The sequence below is a fragment of the Dipodomys merriami genome, unplaced genomic scaffold (assembly GCF_024711535.1).
Source record: "Dipodomys merriami isolate MVZ:Mamm:240054 unplaced genomic scaffold, mDipMer1.0.p SCAF_25, whole genome shotgun sequence".
Lineage (NCBI taxonomy): Eukaryota > Metazoa > Chordata > Mammalia > Rodentia > Heteromyidae > Dipodomys > Dipodomys merriami.
The window spans coordinates 5,635,956-5,651,772 of NW_027203937.1; the positions used below are offsets into that span (position 1 = coordinate 5,635,956).

The 15,817-nt window shown below is 43.3% G+C and overlaps 1 protein-coding gene and 1 non-coding gene across 3 annotated transcripts in view; both read left to right on the top strand.

Annotated features, from left to right (window-relative positions):
* The window catches only part of Me3 (malic enzyme 3), a 210,874-nt gene that overhangs the window by 178,316 nt on the left and 16,741 nt on the right, over nucleotides 1-15,817 (top strand). For both annotated transcript variants that reach the window (XM_070034822.1, XM_070034823.1), the window contains one exon: nucleotides 10,092-10,201. In XM_070034822.1, the coding sequence (XP_069890923.1) occupies nucleotides 10,092-10,201 (110 nt within the window). The remainder of the gene's footprint in view (nucleotides 1-10,091; nucleotides 10,202-15,817) is intronic.
* On the top strand, nucleotides 4,824-4,943 carry LOC138836668 (U6atac minor spliceosomal RNA). The gene has a single exon (XR_011374987.1). It is a non-coding gene; the product is annotated as a U6atac minor spliceosomal RNA (small nuclear RNA).

Consider the following 15,817-nt stretch of genomic DNA (forward strand, 5'->3'; position numbering starts at 1 on the left):
GTTGAGGGAGGGGGAGACAGGAATAAACAGAGAGTTTCATGGAGAGCATCAGTGACAACTAGATACATAATCTATGGGGACTGATGAACTGACAGGCCTGTCAGTGGACCGAAACAAAAAATATTTTATGACTTTCAGGGTTGAGTTGCTATATTCTGGAGGAATAACTGAGTGCTGGCCACCGACCGTTGAGAGGTTGAAAGGTCAATAGGTCAGCCCCCACCCTCTTTCCAGCTCTAGGATCACTGGCGCCTTGTGTGTGTGCTTGCCCAGGAACTGAGACAAACAGGGAAATTCACAAGGAAATCCCACTGTTCCTGAAGTATTTTCTGTCAGCCTAAACTTGTCATCAGAGCCATGACTGAGGAATGACCACATTATCCTGAGACTTTGGCCTAGAAATTGCTGCTTCCTGTCACATCTTGCCAGTCATTAGAGTTTCCCCCCTGAGGTCACAGTACCACACCCAGGGGCCAGTTTAGGGACCAGGAAGGCATGCCAGGGACCCACACACACACCTAGGCAGAGGGCTGGAAAAGAAAGGACCTCTGAGGTGAACCCTCACCCTGTGTGGATCCCTTTCAGGATTTTCTCACCATATTAGACCCTGGTGACCACGGAATCATCTCCAGCAACTCTGTCTACCTAGTGTGTGACATTTCTGCCTTACATGACACTGAGATCTAAGTCACCTTGACTGCCACACATTGACTTTGCTATTTTTCCTCATGGCCACACAAACACAAGTCAGATTTATTCTTTTCTCACAGAACAGTCCTTCCTAAATTTGAAGAATATCCATTCTGCCTTCTCTTTTTCAGGTTTTACTGAGCCCCTTTCTCCAATCCATTCCAGCATCCTCGCCTACAGAACAATTGTCCTATCATCCTTATGACTCCTTCTCCAGCCCCTGACCCTCATTTCTCCTTCCACCTAAGAAGAGTGCGTCACTCCCCACACACATCTGGCTTCTAGTGTGAGAGTTCATATCAGTTCCATGATATCCACCCTCCTCCTCTTCACATTCCAGCAGCTGCTCAGGATCCCCCCCCCCATCCTTCCATGTTGCATCCTGTCTTTCATCGCTTATCTCCTCTATATTGCCTTATCTCATGTGTAGACTTCTCATCTCCAAAACAAATTCATCCTTCAGTCCTGCATTCCCCAATGGCTCTTCTGTACTCTATTTCATCACCAAACTTCTTAGGACACATTATCTTCCCCTTCCATTTATACTTAACCCCATGCAGTAAGATTCCTTTTCACCACTCCAGTAAAAGTGGTCTGTGAAAGTCACCAATGATCTTCCAGACACTGACTCCAACAAGCACTCCTCAATCTCTGTCTCATAGAGACCTATTTGTTGAATTAAGTTTTATATCATACCTAGTATAATTCCTAGCATCCAGAGGTTACCCTGCCTGAGACTTTTCTTTGAGTTAGAACAAAAATTTCAATAAATGATTCGATATGTTACTATAATGTTAGTGTGTGTGTGTGTGTGTGTGTGTGTGTGTGTGTGTGTGTGTGTGTGTGTGTGTGTGTGTGCATCCAGAATATCACAGGAACCCATAGAAGAAAATTCACACTATCCTAAGGACAGGAAATACGATTGGTCAGAGAAAGCTTTTTAGAAGAGATGACATTTGAGCTGGGCCCTACAGGTTTTTTTTAAATTTAAGTTTCATTGTAAAGGTGGTGTACAGAAAAGTTACAGCTACATAATAAGTCAGATGATGAGTACATTTCATTTTGAACAGTGTTACTCCCTCCCTCATTTTCTCCCACTTTTTCTCCTTCTGATACCACCCCCCAGTTGTAAAGTTCATTTCCAACATAGTATCTAGTGAGTATCACTGCTGAATTGGTTCACTTTTTGTCCCCTTCCCTGCCCCAAATCAGATAAACCTGTATGTAAGACAAAAGGTACAGAGATGAAAAACACTGACAAAGAGAATAAACAAAAGGGAGAAAAGAAGGAAAAAAGAAATAACTGAAAACAGTACAATAAAAACTTCTTTTTTCCATTTCTTGGAGTTCATTTCAATAAATCATTTTATATGGTTATATGCAAACAGCTATTGAGCCATTGTGATCCTCTCCTAAGAATATCTTCTTTTGTTTTCATTGTGTGAATGTCTAGAGTGATGTTTAATTAATCATGTTCAGGTATAATTATTTGTCTTTTACTATCCATTGGATTCACTTGTAGATTTATAGACATATTCTAGTCATTACAAGTGAGGGAAGCCATGCAGCCTTTGTTTCTTTGGGTCTGGCTTACTTGGCTTAATATAATTTTTCCAAGTCTTTCCATTTCTTTAGGAATGGGGTAATATCATTTTTCTGATGGAAGCATAGATCTTCATTGTATCTATATACTTCATTTTGTTTTTTATTTATTTTTGTCTCTTTTTTTTTTGGTCAGTCGTGGGGCTTGAACTCTGGGCCTGGCACTGTCTCTCAGCTCTTCTGCTCAAGGCTAGTGCTCTACCATTGAGCCACAGCACCACTTCCAGTTTTCTGGTGGTTTATTGGAGATAAGAGTTTCACAGACTTTCCTGCCCAGGCTGGCTTTGAACAGTGATCCTCAGATCTCAGCCTCTTGAGTAGCTTGGATTACAGGCATGAGCCACCATCACCTAGCCTAATGTACTACATTTTCTTGATCCATTTATCTACTGAGGGGCATCTGAGTTGGTTCCATATCTTAGCTATAGTAAATAATTCTACAATGAACATGGTTGTGTTGGTGGTTTTAGTGTAGGCTAGATTGTTGTCATTTGGGTAAATTAGGCCCTACAATTTGAGTAGGAGTTTGCTTGGGCACACAGGAACCTTCTAAACAGAGAGACCAGTGAAAGGGCCAACATGCCTGAGCAGCAGCAAAATGTTGGAAGTCGAGGATAGATAATAAGCAATCAGGCTGGGACTAGAGGGAACATCACCTAGAGAATTTGAATATAACCCAGGAGAAATCCTGTTAGGATTTTTAAAAAATAAGTGGCCTATGCAAACTTGTGCACAATAAAATATGGAAAATCAGTTGAAAATGAAAGATAGATTTGAAGGAGGTGAAATCAGTCATTATAGGATCACAGCCTCTTCAAGTGTCTCTCAAAGTGTACTCCACCACAGACATGAAGGAATGACACAACACAGTCAGGTCTGTGGTCAAATAAGTCTAGAAGATGCTGGACTACACAGATTTCTTCATGTGGGACTCCTCAGTGTTTCTCATACATGTTCTATGTGGTATGTTTAACATACAGAGGTGTCCAAAGCTATTTTACCATGCACCTTTTCCTGAGAGCATTTTAAGGGCATAAACCTTAATGGAATGTGTAAAATAGAGGGGGGAAGACCTAGAGTTTCATAATTCTGTCATCTCTAGTTCCTGGAAGGAAAAGAAATGGAAAGAAATGGTTTTCCATAGGGTGATAACTGATATTCTCACTGGACTCTGCTGTGGGAATCCTGCATGTGTTTTTCACTGAGACAATAGAGCAGGCTTCCATGGAAATATGAATGGTAGCTTTTAGTCATTCTGTTTGGAGACAGGCTTAGCAAGTTCACCTGCTCCTCCCAGGTCACTCATATTTGTTCAGGCCTGAAAGAGGTCAGACCAGGTGCTTGAAAGAATGGCAGGTCCTGACCCTGGAACACAGAAACCAGGTCTACCACCCCTGGAATGCTCTACTACCCCCACCACCAACCCTCACACTACATTTGCTAGCTTGCTGATGGAGGGGCAGAATATCACTTCCTTAACCCAGGAGTGTCTGTATCCCAGGTGATGGGTACTCACTCCAGCTGGCCATGGTCTCCTCTCATCGCACTGTTATATAGCTTTCCCAGACCCAGGCAGAGATCACCCTTGCTACAAGGGGAGAGGAGAGCAAATATCCACCCATCCTCCTGTGTTTTTAAGTGAGCCCTGACCTTGGAATGCTTTCCCTGGCGGCTCCAGTGCCATTTCCTACTTAAGTCCTCAGGGTCAAGAAGTCTAGGCCGTTCCCTGTGTGGCTTGGGAGGTACATTTTCCCCATCACAGGAATTCCCCACTAGAGAAGCATCCAATGTTCCCCTGCTGCTGCCAGGGCTTCAGGGTGGAGAGTTCAAAAGTGCAAAACAGGACACATAAGCAGGAGCCTCCTAGAAGCGATGGACAGCTTCTGCCAGAATAGAAGGACAGTAGGAGACAGGAGCAGTCAAATCTGGGCTGCCCAGAGTAGGGGGCCCTGATTAGATCCCTTAGGTGGGTGGGGGAGTGGGTACTAATGCTCCCCTTGAAGAGTGGCCACCTGCACAAAGAAGATTGCAAGGTACCCATTCTCTAGATTATCCTAGCTCCAGTTGCTCTTACTAAGAACTCTTGGAACCTACTCCCAAGCCCCCAGTGTATCAACTCCAACATCATAGTTAAGTGGCTTGTGCTCCTCCTCCTCCAACACTCTCTGATTAGGAAACTGAGACCCAGAGAGAAAGAGAGAGAGACAGACAGACAGACAGACAGACAGACAGACAGACAGAGACAGAGACAGAGGAGACTCAAGCAAGTGTTTGCAGGCAGAGAAAGAACATGGTTTTTCTGCCTTCCTGTTTGAGTGTCTTCTTCACCATATGTCTTTCTCGATGGAGAAAGCTTTGGTACCAATTTAATTTTATCGCTGATGAATCTATATTGGTTTTTAAACTAAGCTAAGGTTGATCCAGATCCAAATTTCAGCAGCAGCACATACCAAAGTTCAGTAGAATAAGTAACCCTAGGCAAAAAGCATCTACAATTCAGGATTCCTTCTCTGCAAGTATTACTAATTTCAGTGTTGTATGAAAGGAGAGAAGGCTAGCACTCTCCATGACAAGTATGGAAGAGGCTTTTAGACCTGACAACATATACCATGAAGACACTGCCACCTACTTTGTGGCATATAACCATTTGTAATGAAACTAGGTAAATTGTGGAGATGGGTGGTATTTGGAAAGATTGGGGAGAATGAGAAAAGGGGTGACATTGATCAAGATGCATTGCATTCACAGACTGGCATATTGAATTGAAAACCCCTTTGTAAAATGACTTAAAAGATAATGATAATAAAAATAATTTTTTATTGTGAAAATACTGTAAAAATAAATTTTTTAAAAAAGGAATAGTACTTCATAAATTAATGTGAATATTAAAGAGTATATATAAAGTGTGATGTCCTATAGGTAATAAATACTCAGCAAAGATTAACTATTGTTAGCATTTTCATGTGTGTACCATTTGAATTTGTGTTATGGTGTGCATTTGGATGCACACAGACAGATTGAGAAAAGTTTTTCCACCTGAGCCATTTCACTTTCCATTTTTATTTTGAAATTTTGTTTTATTTACTAGCTTTTAATTACATTAACAAGTTGTCTGGCAAATTCACAACACTAATTTGCCATATATCTATCCTTCCTTAAACCACCATTGAACTGTATCGGCTCACCACAGGTTTTCATGAGATATGGATAGATGGGTGAATGGTGGGTGGAAGAATGCATGTATGCACGTGCATGGAGAGATGGATGGAGAGCTGGATGGGGAGATTGATGGAGAGATTGATGAAGGAATGATGAATGGATGAATGGTGCTAAGTCAGTTACTGGGGTACTCACTCCTGGTGCAGACTGATTTCATGAAAAGCCATAAGGGAAAGGATGAAGAACTAGAATAATATGGTGAAGGTCCCAGAGATCTTGACAAATTCAGTGAAAGCAAGGGAAGGAGAAGGAGAAGATATAGTCAGAGACTAAAATGAGGCCAGTATGAAATCCTAAAGTAGGAGTGGTACCAGATGATGGAAGGCCCAGGAAGCAGGCATAGAGATGTGGTCCAAGGATGGGCTTCTGGCAGTTCTGGAGTTCTAGGAAGTCTTGGTCCAGGACATTAGATGGAGGGGTCAACAGAGCCTTTTGTACAATTCCAAGTATATAAAATGAACTGAAGTGAGGTATACTCAATGTTCCATCCATTTTTCTAAGAGAACCAGGGAGTTTTCTTATATAGAACTGAATTACATATGAAATAGTAATCATATGCCAACCAAGAATATTTATAATTCTTGCTTTATTTTTATCTCAGCAGATGATGGTTAGTGCTCCTTAGAGGTCTTTGTGAGAAGTGGGAGGAGGAGGAGGAGGAGGAAGAGGAGGAGGAGAGAGAGAGAGAGAGAGAGAGAGAGAGAGAGAGAGAGAACAGGCATGGCTTGTTATGGCTTGTTTTGTTGCTGACCTTTTTAGCTTTTAGCCCCAGGCTAGCTGCGGAGTAATGCTGTAAGTCCTGTAAATAGTAAAAATCTCTCCAGCAGCTAAAGAAATACTGTTCCCCACTCCCAGTTCAAATGCTTGAAATTCATACTCAGAACAAAAAATGGCTGTAAATTTTGACTTGGCATGCATTGCATTATATTTATGGATGGAAGGTTTTACTTATTTCTATTCATGGTAAAATTGTCCTTCAGTATCCAAGGGAGATTGGTTCCAGAACTTTTCTGGATACCAAAGCTATGCAGGCTCAAATCCCTTATTAAATATTTGCATTCAACCAATGAACAAGCTCCTGTTTACTTTATATTATCTCTATATTTTTATAATAGCCTATACTATCTAAATACCTTATCAACCATTGTTATACTGCATTGCTTAAGTAATAATGATGAGACAAAATATCTGTGCATATTCAGTACTAACAGTATTCTTTAAAATAGTTTTGACTTTGGATTGGTTGAATCCATGGCTATAGCACATGAAGATACTGGCAAAATTATTGAGAACCTATTATGTGCCAGACACTGTACTGATTGCCAAAGAATTGTTAAACTGTTAAATGCATTATTGAGAGAAACTACAAAAACTTTTTAAGAATTTGAAATGTATAGCAATTGGTATATAGTTATTCTGAGACAGAGAGATGGAGCGGGGTGATTGTACTGACTGATACTCAGGTGACCTTAAAGGAGAATATATCATAGCCCCCTCTATGTTGTCTTTTTTAATATATATTTTATTGTAAAGATACTGTACAGATGGGGTTTACAGTTACATGAGTTAGGTAATGAGTACATTTCCTATCTAGCATTGTTACCCCCTCCTTTGTTTTTATGCTGTCTTTCTGCGGTAGACAGCAGTCATGAATCTTCCCGGAGCACACAGGAATTCAAGGCTGAACTTGTGTGCTTCCCATTGTCCAAAGCAATTCCTTACACCTACCTCACTTTCCTTCTGAACAGTGTTCTAGAGTTATCTAGAAAAGTCATCTAGAGAACTCATCTCTTTTCTAGAGACTCTATCTTTTCAGAATTAGATCTCTGATCACTAAACTTTACATTCTCCTTGCTATAAGGGATCCCTGTTTTCATGGCCAGGTTGAAACTTGACCTTGAAGGGAGAGGCCACTACTTCCCTAAGAGCCTAGAAGAGCTGTGTTCTCTCTCAGAACTAGGAAGTGGGATTTCAGCTATTACTACTGACTTAAACCATTTATGACTCTTCCTTTCACACACTCGGGTACAAACCAGGCATGGTACACACCAGTAATCCAGCACTGGAGAGACTGAGGTAAGAGGGGTGCAGATTCAAGAGCAGTTTGGACTATATAGTGAAACTCTGTCTCATAACAATCAGACCACTCCCAGGCCCAGAGTTCAAGCCCCACGACCGACAAAAAAAAAAAAACAAAAAAAAATCAGACCACAAAAAAGAAACTTATACAGGAGAGAAGGGGCAAGATAGCATCCCCCGGCACAGTGTTTAGTACATTATAGTCAAAAATGAACCTGAAAATTATAGCTAATAGTACAATATTGTATACTTGAAAATCCATAAAAAAGATAACCATGTGCAGAATGGATATGTTAATTAGCTTAAGTATGGTAATCATTTTATTATATTTACAAATATGAAGTCATCATGTATAAGTTAATAGATACAATTTTAATTGACCAATTAAACTTCGGTTGAGATGAAAAAAAAAAAAACACCTTCAGTTTTAATCCCCATAGCAGCCCACAATTAGTTACCATTATGCACATTAACAAGTAGGAAACTGAGGCAGAATAGAACATAAAGTGACATGTACAAGGCCATTCAGTTTTATGTGGACAGCTAGGCCAGTTCCATAAATCACCCGGCCCAAGCACAATTAGTCACTGGCTCTGTAGCTCTGCCCTGAAATGTGACTCCATGTCTTCGTGTTTCTATCAGCAACTCTGAATAACCAACACTCTTAGACGACGAAGACAGCAGCACAGCTTTGCCCATTTGCTGGCACTGATGCTGAGCAGGAACAGCCACATGTGAAATGATGAGGTTGGAAAGGTGTTGCCCACTCCTAGTAGTGACTGGTCTCATCAGAGAGATGCTTTGAGGGTACAGAAGGCATCTGTGCTCTCTAGCAAAACAACAAACCTTTTCACAGCTGGTCCCAAGTGGGTCCCAGATGGTGATCCACACAAGGTTGGGAATGCAGAGCACTTGTTTCTATTACATTCCTCCACACTCATGTATCAACTGTGGATCACTCAAGGTATTTTTCTCAGTGAACATGGCCTCCCAGACTTATTCAATCACAAGTGAATTCATAACATGTAAACTATTTTTATCCATGTATTAAGTAATTTTGATTACTTCATCCCATACTCATTTACAGACAGACTCAGAATGGAGAATCAGGGCTGGTGGCGTGGCTCAAGTGGTAGAATACCTGCTTAGCAAATACAAGAATCAGATAGCAACAGTGAAGTAAGGGAAGAGTCTTGTTCAGAGATTTCAGGTTCAGGAGTCTTACTACAAATGAGCGAGATATTTCTCTCAGCTTAGGCAGACCACAAACTTTAGAAGAAAAATTAAGGAAGTTGAGATGTAGTTCAAGTTGTAGAATGCCAGCCTTGAGTGAAAAAAACAATGAAAGAGTAAGTCTGACTACAAGCCCCAATACTGGCACAAAAATTAAAAAAAAAGAAAAATTAGGTTATGAAATTCAAATGAGGGGCTGAGAAGGTGGCTCAGTGGTAGAGTGCTTACCTTGCATGCCTGAGGCCCTGGGTTCGATTCTTCAGCACCACATAAGCAAAAAAGACAAAACCGGAAGTGGTGCTGTGGCTCAAGTGGTAGAGCACTAGCCTTGAGCTGAAGAGCTGAGGGACAGTGCCCAGGCCTAGAGTTCAGGCCCCACGACCAGACCCCCCCCAAAAAAAAAAAAGAAAAAAAAAGAAATTCAAATGAATAAAGTCATTTTAGGAAGACCTGGAGGCAAACTAATGTAGATTACCAAACAAACATTTCAAGCAGCTTACTATGCATTGTCTGTATTCGCCAAGGCAGTGATTTTTCAAAGTTTTCTAGACTTCCCATTCAGAACCATCTGTTGTTCTTGTTTAAAAAGGCCAATTCCTGGGCCTTATCTCACATTCTCTGAGTGAGGCCAACTATGAGGAAGTCTGGATTTTAAACAAGCTCACAAATAGATTCTTTTAGTCCTGTAAGCTGAAAGTCGTCTTCACCAAGGTGTTAGCAGAAGACAGTGGAGCTGTATGGTAACTTTTTTTTCCAGCCTTCTTTACTAGGGAATAGCACCTCAATTAAGAGTCTCTAGTAGAGGAACAACAAGCCTCAAGGTCTATCAAGGAAGACAATTGGACGCCCCTGGCCATCTGTGCTTGGGGAACCCTGGCTCTTTGTACACATGTGGGTGTGAGTGAGATTCCTTCTGTGATCTCAGATGACCACAGGCTGTAGAGAAGGCAGACCCCATCTCAGTCCTTCTGCATGCCAGGGTCTACCATGAGATAATAGGGTTGCCACCAGTCCATATTAGACACATTGATGTTGGCTTGGATAAGTGTGAAGCCTAGGGCCTCTCCCCTCTCCCTTTCCAGTCCCTGTTCATTGGGGCAAACAGATTTGAACTGCCAGGAGTTCCTAATCCAGCCAAGTGGCAAAAACCCAAGGAAGGAGCCATGATGTCACCACCCTGGGGCCTGAGCCTCCTCCCTCTCCAGTGCAGGTTGCCATCTGCCGGAGATCTGCAATCGTGTCTTCTTCCCTGCCCCTCCCTCCCACAGGTTTGGAATAAGTTGCCTCGTGCAATTTGAAGACTTTGCCAATGACAATGCTTTCCGTCTGCTCCACAAATACCGCAACAAGTACTGCATGTTCAATGATGATATCCAAGGTATGTTTCCACTCACCTGACAAACACTATTTCCCAGGACTCACCTGGATGCCAAAGGAAAAGACAGGTATCATCTCATAGCTGGGATTCAACTCCCACTTGGCTAACTTTTAGTTCTGTGATGTCAGATAAGTCCCTTCACTTTGCTGATCTTCAATTTGCTTGTTTATGAAATGGAAAACATTGCTACTTTAGAGGAGGGTAGGAATTAGATAGCTACTCATATGTGTGTGTGTGTGTGTGGATGGATAGATAGATAGATAGATAGATAGATAGATAGATAGATAGATAGATAGATAGATAGATAGATAGATAGATAGATAGATATTAAATCTTACAGTGATCTCTTTTACTAACTACTTGAACTTGAAAAATCACTTCCCTGACCATACTTTCGTCATGAGTCCTATGGAAATGATGATCATTGCTTGTGAAGAATATTGTAGAAATTTAAAGAACAGATATATAGGAAGTACTCCCAGCCAGGACGCATCAGATAGAAACATCCATCATTATTTTCTGTAATCATAATGTATTCATGGATATTCTGAACACAAAGTTGTGTCCCTATGAAGAGCTGGGCAAGTCCTTCCCTGCACTTGGCCAGAACGAGCACAGCTGAGAATGATAAACCTGAGAGACATGGGCACCAGGAGCATGAAGTACTTTAAAAGCCAATGTGAGGGCTGGGAAGGTGGCTCAGTGGTAGAGTGCTTGCCTTGCATGCATAAGGCCCTGGGTTCAATTCCTTAGCACCACATAAGCAGAAAAAGCCGGAAGTGGTACTGTGGCTCAAATGGTAGAGCATTAGCCTTGAGCTGAAGAGCTGAGGGACAGTGCCAAGGCCCAGAGTTCAGGCCCCACTACCAGTCAAAAAAAAAAAAAAAAAGCCAATGTGAGCCAGGTGTCTGTGATTCACGCCTGTAACCCTAGTTACTCAGGAGGCTGAGATCTGAGGATCATGGACCAAAGCCAGCCCGGGTAGATTGATCTATGAGACTCTTTTTCCAATTAACAACCAAAAATCAGAAGCAGAACTGTGGCTAAAGTGGTACAGTGTCAGCCTTGAATCAAAACTCTAAGCAAGAGCATAAGACTCTGAGTTCAAGCCCCAGTCCTGGCACCAAGAGGGGGGGAAAGCCAATATGAAGCATCTGCTAGTTCAGATTCAACTTAGTCACCTATTCTAGAGCCCAGAAATTGAGACACACCTGTTGCTGTGGAGGGGCCAGTGTCTGAGGCTGGAAAGGAGGAAAGCCTCACTGGCAGCATCTCACTTGGTCCATGCGTTCCCAATAAGGAGCACTAGAAGTTATTCCTCATGTATTGTAAGGCTGAAGAGGAACCTTGATGCGTCCACATGGGGTATTACTTAGTAAGTAATGGCAAGCAAAGTCTTATTAAATCCAGTGGCCCAATCATATAAAAAGAACGAGTTGGTGGGAAAAGAACTTGGTCCCTGAGAGTGAAAGATTGGCCAAGAACTCATTCTCCAAATGATTCCTCTAGAGGCCCCAAAAGGTCACAACTCTTCATTAAGTGAGTGAAGGTTATGGCTGAGAGAACTCAAGCCCGTGAAATGAGTTAAGGTTTATCACTGACTATTTATGATACATCAGGCACTGTGGTAGGCACTTTACACATTTAGTTCTTCTAAGATATTAGCATCTGTATCTCATGAAAGAAGAAGCTGAAACACAGAGGGACTGAGGAACATACAAAGCCCATAAATGTACTGTGTACTGTTGAGACTAAGCTCTAAGTTTACAAGTACTCATAGTACCTCATGGTACCCAAGTATCTCTTCCTTTCCTGACGGTCCACATTAGGGAATATCGGAAATACACTTTTTTTGTATTTGTCTTGTATTTGCAAGCAGTGGGATAAACAGTTCTAACACAACTTTTGGTGACTGCATTGAAATATGTGACTTCATTGTCTGAAAGTTGGGTGCCCAGTGAGGGGAAAAACCAAAAAGGGAAATCTGAATCCTAATCGTACACTAGCTTCACAGCCTCTCCATTCTTCCTCATCTTACCCTGAAGCTTGGCCTCTGATAGGGGCCTTGAATACAACTTTATAGCAAGCCAGGCACAGCACAGGACAGTTGGTGGGAGGGGGGGGCAGGGAGGGGTCCAAGAAGACTGGAGGAGGGTGGGGTGTCAGAGAGGCATTTTCTCACTGACTGCCAGTCATGAGGCTCACAGCCCAGCCAGCAGGGGTCTGTCTGTGGCCTTGAGGAAGCACCTGTCAGCTGATCCTGACCAGCTCCCCCATCCTACCACCCACCCATGAGTCAGTGGCAGGAAAACTCTCCCCAGAGCCACCTGGACTGCCAAGGCCAGAGGGTGGAAGAGGAAAACAATGCAATGTGGGTAGCACACCTGGTATACCAACTCTGGATTACAGACACCCAGACAGTGTATACATCCTCAAAGCCTCATCCACAGGAACCCACCAAAGCTCTAAAGTCAGTCAGCCTCCATCCACCCCCACATTGCTGCCAGAATTTGCCTCTTGGGGGAATAAGACTACTGTGCTACCCACTCTCGGTGAGACAGTCCACACTAGCCACTGAACTGTATGGCTTTGGCAGTTGTCTCTGTCCTCTGACCCTCCCTCCACTTTTAGTGATCTGATCTCCTTGCCAGTCACTGGTTTCACCCTGTGAAAATTCTGCTCATACCTCTCCATCATCTTTGCCTGAGTGACTCCTTCACCCTTCATGATTCAGCTTCTCCAGTCTGCTTTACCTACCCACCTCCCAAATGGAACTCTGTCCATTCTTGAGTTCGTCAGTTTTATATTACTATAGTAAATATATGAGAAAGACAAAGGAGTAAAGATGTATCTGGACTTAGAGTCTCAGAGATTTAGTCCATGGCTGACTACCTCCATTGTTTTTGAGACTGGGGTGAGGTAGAGCGTGAACCTTATGGTGGCCAGGAAACAGATAGAGAAAGTGAGGCGGGGAGAGAAAAACAAACAAGAAGGTCTCGGGAACAAGATAAAATCTCAAGGCACACTTCCAGTTACCTACTTCTTCAAACCAAATCCCGCCTCTTGGTTTTCATCTCCGACCCATCAATTGATTAATCCATTGGTGAATCCAGAGCACTAATAACCCAGTCAACTCTCCATGGCTGTATCTACCTGCTCCTTCATATCCAAACCATAACAGTTCTCTTCCCTTTCTGTATCCTGATACTTATACTTCACTCTCTGCCTCTTCAAGAGGCTTCCAGAGGCAGTAACCACATCTTCATTCTTATTCTCCAGCTCCCAGAACATTGTAGGCCCTTAGTAAATGTGAGAGGAGTGAATGAATGAGATGTGCACCTGTGTGGGACATTCTCATCATTGCACCCACCTGTTGGTGTGCTCGTCTACAGTTGACACCTGCCCCGTAGCCTTTGTCTTGTCTTCATTGTCATGTCATAAACATTCCCACATATAAATGCACCCACATGTGCCCATACTCAGGTGTAAATACACATGCATGCCGACATGCATACACATAGGGCTTTTTACAATTAAATTCATTTGTTTGAATTTATTGGCTCTTTTGTCCTACCTATGGGTTCTCAGACAAAGACAAATGAAATAGGTTTCCAGTTCTTACAGAAAGTGAAAGAGGGATTTCCCAGTCTTTGCTCAGAAATGAAGACAGAAGTCATTCATCTAGAGAAGAGCTGACAAACAGCACCGGAATGACAGGCTCTCCATCAATTTATTCTAGCCTATACGCACAGCCATATAGTGTACATGTAACAGATCACAGTGAAGATGTGGACATGGGGAAGCAGTACCCAGATCTCCTTAAAGGAAAGGCTTATTGCTTCAGCTTATGACAAGGCTGCCAGCACATCCAGCAGAGCCTCAGCTACAGAGAGCCACTTTGCCCACAGTCTTGCCTGCCAGCAGCAACTCTCACCCACTAACGAAGGGATATGGTGACCCAACCATTTTAGTCCAGTGCAGAACTGAACTCCCAGTGAGGCCGGCTGAGGCCTTCATACCTATATTACCCTAAACACTATAAAACACCCTGAACACTCTTGTATGTCAGAATCTATTTCTCAGGTGTCACAAACTATGAAAAATAATGACATTTTGCATACATGGAGCTCTTTAGGTTTCAACAGCGCTTTGTACTCATACTATATCACAAGTTCCCAGAAATAGGGCCCTCCTGCTCATGGACAGACAGATACTGCTGCCTTTATCCATGTTGCTGATGAAGAAACTAAAGTACCAGGGGCAAAAGTTGTTCAAGTTTAGGACTGACTTAGTGGGAGAGTACTTGCCTAGCATTCATAAAGATCTGGGTTTGATTCCTCAGCACCATATAAACAGAAAAGGCTGGAAGTGGCTCTGTGGCTCAAGTGGTAGAGCGCTAGCCTTGAGCTGAAGAGCTGAGGGACAGCACCCAGGCCCAGAGTTCAAGCCCAGGGCTGGCAAAAAAAAAAAATGTTCAAGGTTGCACAGAAGATAATCACGAAGTCAGGACTAGAACCCAGTTATTTCTCACTCTTTTTCATGGCAGGCTGCTGATTGTTCCCCCATGTGGTGGTGGACTTGATCCTCTTTCTAAGGATTAAATTTCAGACGTTGCATCAATGTGGTGTCACAGTCCCCACAGCATGCTACCACTGTGGTCCTTTCATTTTCATTGTTCCCATAGCCTCCTCTAACTCCTACAGTTTACACAGCCCAGAATGGGGAGGAGAATCACCTGAAGAGTTGAGTGGTTAGTGAGGGAACCAGAGGCCAGCAGGCTGTGATGTGTGTTCCCACCACTAGGGGGTAAGGGGGAACCCAAGAGGTCTGAGGAGGAAGGAGTCGACACAGGATTCAGCCCATCCTGCAGATGTCCTTTTCCTTCCAAATACAAAGCAGGGAGAAAGGAAGCCTAAAACCACACTGTGGTGAGGAAGCTGGAAAGGAATGCCTCCACATGCACAGAATTGAAGGTGCGGAGAGTGAAGGAGAGAGGAAGGAAGCAATCACTAAAGCCACAGGGCTGTGTCTCTTTTTCCAAAGCACTTGGGGAAAGCACTTGCGATTGCATTCCCTAACCCCTGCACTCTCTAACCCCACCGTCCATCAGATTCACAGGAAGCTTCAGCCCAGGCCAGGCTGGACCCTGGCAAGCAAGGCTGTCCATGCACTGATTCATTGCTGGCAGCTTCTTCAGGAATTTTGGAAAAGGCAGAGGCTCAGGTGGCTTTTGTTGTTTCAGCTGGGACCAGAAAATCATGTCCGCTCTGAGGTGAGGAAAGAAGAGAGGCCTGGAAGGGGAAAGGCAGTGGGGATGGTCATGCTCCGGGCCAAGCCAACTTTGACCTCAGAAAGCAGAGTTGCATGCGAGGAACCAGATCACAAATGTTGCTAGCCTAGTGGCCCTAGGCTTCTGGCCTCCGTGTAAACTGACCACACTGTGGCTAGGGACAGGAAAGCCCAACTGGCCCATCAGTTCCACAGCATCCTCTGGCCCACCAGCCTTCCCCAGACCTTCCCTGCACAAGGCCTTCCACGTCCCTGGGCCACATGACCTGTTAGATTGCCTGAATGCCATGTCAGGCCAGCATCACCACTTGACAGTTTTAAGCTTTC